The sequence below is a fragment of the Sabethes cyaneus genome, chromosome 2, assembly GCF_943734655.1.
Source record: "Sabethes cyaneus chromosome 2, idSabCyanKW18_F2, whole genome shotgun sequence".
Taxonomy (NCBI): domain Eukaryota; kingdom Metazoa; phylum Arthropoda; class Insecta; order Diptera; family Culicidae; genus Sabethes; species Sabethes cyaneus.
In genome coordinates, this window is record NC_071354.1 from 186370923 (window position 1) to 186377149 (window position 6227).

The following is a 6227-nucleotide window of genomic DNA, read 5'->3' on the forward strand; positions in this document are numbered from 1 at the left end:
TTTGCGGTCGCTTTCATGAAATGTCGTGTATGGATCACCCGTGTAATCGACCGCCACGCATTTTAACCAAATTTCGGTAGATTGTTTGTTTCAGGTCAGCAGAAAAAAACCTAAATTTGGTGCCAATTGGACCTGGAAGTTTGGCGTCGATGTTTACTTCTTGAGAGAATGTCCTAAAACGAGCATTACGGAGACATCTTGTTAAAGGTGGAGAGCTGTGTTGATGTTTGGGACTCCAGACAAAAAATATCGACATAGAAATATCGACATAGATTTCTGGCCTATGGGTAATCGATGGCTTTCATTTTAAGGAAGTTTTTGGAGTGCTTTGGTGACACAGAATGGTTTATGGAGTTGTTTTTGACGATAAATTTTTTCAATGTCATCAACCAATTTAAGTGCTTTCTCAGATTATTTTTCGCCGTTTATCACCGCTAGCAAGTAGATTCGAGGGAGGTTATCAAGCTGGTTTTGTGGACGGTCCAAAAGTGTCGTGAATACCAAGTCCCTAAAAGCTGTTAGAAATTAGAATGCAGGACAGTGCGGGGTCAGTGCTACGATCCTATTGACTCTAACAGCCTCTCCCAGCCGAGATTCGAACATACGATGACTGGCTTATTACCAGCGTCTTACCTGGAGGCCAACTGGGAGGCACTCCCAAGTCAAGTCTCTACGCACCCCATATTCACAGAGTCCTGTACTGCGACACCGGCACTTGAAAGTTCCGAAGCGAGTTAGCTATGGAGTCCCAACTAGCGCTATTAAACGCATTTCTCACGTCGAGCATGACAACTGCGCAATAGCGGATACCCGTCCTCTTACGCTGGATTGACACCTCGGCTGTCTTAGTGACAGACAAGATGGCATCCACAGTACATTTGCCTTTACGGAAGCCGAATTGGTTCCTTGACAGACCGTTTGTACCCTCCGTGTACTGTACGAGTCTGTTAAGGATAACCCTCTCCAGCATATTGCCGGCAGTATCGAGCAGACAGATCGGCCTATATGTCGAGGGGACACCCGGAGGTCTCCAAAATAGCCGCTTTAATGGCCAAATTCGGAATTCCGTCTGGCCCCGGTGCTTTGCTCACTTTTAGGGATTTAGCGATCTCAATGAGTTCCTCGTTCGTAACCGTCACTTCCTCCCCGACCTCTAAACCACCGTCGCCAACGTTACTTTGGTTGTTCGGCTGGGAGGCCGACCGTCCTACGCTATGGTCTGAGATACTGGAACGTCGGCCGTGGGACGACTCAGCGGCCTGGGGCCAGGGCCTTGGCTCGTGGCGCGGAAAGAGGCCCTCGATGATCCACTCCAGCATCTCGGGCGATTGCTCTGCGGGTGACATCACGCCCTTGGTCTTTGCCATTACGACCCTATAGGCATCACCCCTACATTTCGCATTAGCATTAGCACATAACCTTTCAAATCAGGCTCGTTTCCTAGCTTTCATCCCATTCTTAAACGTTGCGTGTGCAGCAGTGCTACTCGACATTCAGCCCTACTTTCGTCCGAACGAGCTCTTTGCATAATTCTCCTTGCACGTAAGCACGCTCCGCGTAGCTCCGCAATTTCAGCTGTCCACCAGTAAGCCGGTGACCTCCCTTTACCTAGGTCGGCTTTTCCTAGGCATGGCAGCGTCACACGCTCGCGACAGTACCTCAATCAAAATGATCAGCGTTCGGATCAGGCATACTGCGATCACCGCAGTCTCTTCGGATCGCTTCCACAAATACTTCGGGATCGAAGTATGATGTCTTCCATCCACGGGTGGTTGGAGTATCGGCTCTACCCGCCGCCTGCCGCCTCGTTATCTGACCGATACCATAGCGGACCGCCTGATGGTCACTGTGAGTGTAGCCATTGTCTAGCCTCCAGTCTCCTAAAAGACCAGGACTGCCGAAAATCACGTCGATGATAGACTCCGCACGGTTCCTACTGAAGGTACTTGTGTAGCCGACGTTGGCCAGATCTACGTTAAGTTTTACCAGAGCCTCAAGCAGAATCCGACCCCCATGGTTCGTGCGACGACTTCCCCACTCTATCGCCCAAGCGTTAAAGTCGCCCGCCACAACCACCGGCCTTAAACCAGTCAGCACAACTGATTCTCGGTCTACCATCCGCGTAAACTGCTCGATAGACCAACTCGGCGGAGCATAACAGCTGCAGTAGAACACTCCACCAACTTTGGCAACCGCAAATCCATCGTCTGCAGTTGACACAACCTCTTGAACCTGCTTGTCGTCCATATAGCCGCCGTCCCAGACCTATCCGAGACCCAGTTGCCGTTTCCGGCAGGGACGCTATATGGATCCGAGATTATGGCAATGTCCATTGCTGACTCAGAAACTGCTTGGTGTAACAGCTGTTGAGCCGTGCTGCAGTGGTTCAGGTTGAGTTTTGTCACTTGCACTATGAACGTGGCTTCGTCGCCGGCACACTGGCCGGCCTTGGACCTCCCGCTACGTGCTTTGCGTCCCGTTTACCGGTACAGATCAGGCACTTGGGAGACTCCGCGCAGTCCGTTACTTTATGGCCAGCACTGCCACATCTCCTGCACAACTGGCTCCTATCTGGCTCCTTGCAGTTCCAGGCTTTATGTCCCTGCTCGAAGCACCGGAAGCAACCTTCCGACTGCTTGAGCACGCTCAGTGGACATACCGACCACCCCACTTAGCCTAGCAGATTTCTGGGCTTCGTTTCCGTCAGTCAGCGGAAGTCGTATGGTGGCTACCTGGGTCCCGGCCGGACCCTTGCGTAGGCGAACCGCCTCGGTTGCCACCATCACTCCACTTTGCTCTTTGAAAGCTTGTACGACCTCGCGCACTTCGGTGATCTTGTCCAGGCTCTTAAGGTAGAGAGTCACTTCTGGTGTGAGAGCACGTATCTGCACTCCGTCCCCGAGCACTCCTTTCGCTATGGACTTGTATGCGGAACTCTTCTTGGTGGCGTCCTTCATTAACTCGAAGATCATATCGCCCGTGTAGGGCGTCTCCTCTCATGGCCTTCAGAACCTCCAAGTATTTCGACCCGTCGGTTTTCAGGATAAGAGCGTTGCCCTTCTTCGCTCGCTTCCTTCCCGGTTTAGGTGGAGCTGTTTTTTACTGGAGCCTCCTCCGCCTTTCCTCTTGGCCTTAACCTCGGTCCACGTGCCACCCGTCTTGGAGCTTCCCGCTGGTTCATCGGTTAGCTCTGCCAACCCGCTAGCCTGAGGACTTTCACCGATCAGGCGGTTTTTCGGTCCACCAGGGGTGCTATCCCCCGGAGACTGTCTCAGTCGCTTGGCGGACGCCTTACCGTTGCTGGTAGCGCTTTCAGTGGCCTCCTGGGCCGCGTTGCGACACTCCGTCAACGGGCAAGCGTCCGTCTGTACTGCCTTCGACGCCTTCACGGTTACCTTGTTCGCCTCTCCTGCACGCGCCACGAAGTCGTTGTGCGTTTTAGTCGCTGCATTCAAGGTTCTCCGAAGCATGAGCAAGCTCTGCTTCAGGTCCTTGGAGAAATTGCCGCGACCTGACGTGAACTCGATTATTATATCGAGCTGCTGTGACGCTGCTACCACTTTAGGTACAGCGTCTCTATTCTTCTTCATCGCCCTGATTAGCGCTGGGCCGTTCATCGCTGTGTCCGACGTGGTAGGCATACCGCTGCCTTTGCCACCGACACTAGCGCTCCTAGTTGCATCCTTCTCCACCGTTGGTGGACCTCTAAAATAGTATAATGAAACAATTGAAATGTTACTATGGTGTTTTTCTAGTGGGTGGTAGTTAGTAATGAATTAATTTAGTGCGAACTCTCATTATCATTTATCAGCCATTCTATTTGGCTTATCGGTCAACAACAATATCTTACTTTGGATGAAACTTATTGTGCTATAACAGTGTGACAAAAAATGAAATTTACCGCTTTTTAAAATTCCAAGCTCATTTATCATTACCAGCTAACATTTCGCCACAGAATTTGAGCATTACAAAAACGCTAAATTAGTGACAGTTTTTAGATTTATGAACTTAAAAATATGAAAAATATTTAATACTTTAACCAACCTTTCAATCGAGCTAAGATATGTGCTCAAAAAAAGGTCATATGCTTAAAAAAAACCATTGGAAGCTTAAAAAAAATCGAAAATATTGTCCAAATAATGACACGAGCCCATATGATAAAAGAGTTTGCTTTACTTCTCCCATAAGGTTCGTACGGGAACAGCAAAGAAAACTGTTTTGTTTATAGAGTCTATTATTATCTACTGGCAAAATCTGACCAATAACGCTTTTCTGTCCCTTTCTGCCAACAACAATACACATAATACAAGCATGATACTGACTCTCGCCATCTGCTTATTCCAGAAACCCAAGACGAAACGTCTTCGTCTTCGGAGAACTCGCCTTCTAGTTTAACTAGAAAGTCGAAACCACCGTACCCACCGCGGAAGTCGGCTAAATCGTCGGCGAACCCGTCGAAGCGTCACGTCCGGAGTTCCAGCGGTTACTCGAGCCACAACGAAGAAACTACGTTTAGGTACTTGCAACGCTTTCCAACACACCACCACCACCACAACCCACCGTCCCAACACCAACTGACGCAGCCGTCGGTCCCTAATAGCCAAAATACCAATGCCACACTTCGCTTTTCTTCCTCGTTCCAGTATATCTAACTATCCGAACTACTCCGAACATATAACACCGCCAGCCAGGTTCTCCGATCTGCTCGGGCGGGACGCAACGCTGGCCGTCTCGTCCGTGAACCCTTCCGGGCTGGTGGGCAGCGCCAGCGAGCTCAGTAGTACGAAAAAATCGAGTAATCACTCGCCCCGACCGCGTGCCAATCAGAAGCTTCAGCGGGAAGCTTTCCAGATCAATGTGTGATGGGATTGTTACAGCGACTTTCAGGACGTCTGAAGCTAATTTTACACTCTCACACGCTGTGTAGTAGTCACGACACTTTTACCCAGAAGCACTCGCAACCAAACGACGAATAAATGGGACTTTAGTATTAGACAAGTTCCCTTTTACCGGTACAACGCAATGTGCTGAGAAAAATGCATAACGAAAAAAAAACTAGAAATCAGGATGGAATACACGAGCTAGCAGAGCAGAAAACCACGTGAGCTGTTGGGTGGATTGAATGCTCCTTTGAGTTTTGTTGTGATTGGACGATTCGGTTTGGTATATTTTTGGTTCTCTCAAAATATCCGTTCATATTCGAAACCAATCGCAACAATCCATCACGTATGAACGCAAACCAGTCAAAGTATGAGTGAAATCGATGGGGAATAGTAAACATTCTAGAAGAAGAAGAAGACGACGAAAAACTCACAGATTGTTACTGAAAAATAATTTAGAATTTAATTGTAATAGATAGTTATTTGATACGAAAATTTATCAGAGTGGAACTACACAGCATTTGCCAAAACAACATAGAAATGTCATTAGTTTAAATATTTTATATTAAAATACTATTTTAGAGTAGGCGGTTATTTTCTGCTCAAAGCGGAAAAGTCAAATGTATTAGGCCAACAAATTGTTTCAATCTATACGTTAAGCGAATCATTCCTTAAAGCTGTGGTTTCAACTGCATTTAACGTCGCATCAGTTTCTAATCTTGTTTCCTTCAAACAAAAGCAGAGGAAACGCGCTCATTTCTATTGTTTTGACAGTAGTGACAAGTACAATAATTATAGTTTCACGAATCGAAGGTTTAGAAAAACGTTGATTTATTCGGTAAAGCAAACGCACACGAAACATGACTGACAAGCGAAGTGTAGTTGTCAAACCGATCGTACTGTGTAGCGAGTCTCTCGCGGATTTATCCTGCAATTGAGCAATTCCTGTTCCGTTTTGTCCTTAGTAGCGCATTACGTTGACGAAATCGATTAATTTATAAACGAGAGATTGATAGCTGTTAATAAATGTGTAAAAAAAATTAAAACAAGAATGAAATTGTCCGCGCGAAGAATATTTGTCGTTACGGCAGAAAACTTTTCAGTAGATTTGTTGACTAGTGTCATTTTCAATGTTTCAGAACAATTCTCGAAAAGTAATAGATTTAAGATATTGGATCGAACTGATTACAATGAACGCAACTAGATAAAATGATTCACAAAACAATGAATGGTGCAAGCAAATCTGCGATTAGTTTTCTGCAAAATGATACGCTGACGGAGTAAAAATTTATTCGTAGGTTGTCGAAAAACCCTGCATTACAACAAACGAATACACGCAGTCCTGAA

At 47.1% G+C, this 6227-nt stretch overlaps 1 protein-coding gene across 1 annotated transcript in view; it reads left to right on the top strand.

Moving 5' to 3' along the window:
• The window catches only part of LOC128738665 (cell adhesion molecule Dscam2), a 215607-nt gene extending 209765 nt beyond the window's left edge, over positions 1–5842 (top strand). Inside the window, exons 19-20 of the mRNA XM_053833977.1 lie at positions 4345–4516; positions 4644–5842. Of these exons, the coding sequence (XP_053689952.1) occupies positions 4345–4516; positions 4644–4863 (392 nt within the window). The 3' untranslated portion in view covers positions 4864–5842. The remainder of the gene's footprint in view (positions 1–4344; positions 4517–4643) is intronic.
• The last annotated feature ends 385 nt before the right edge of the window (positions 5843–6227 follow it).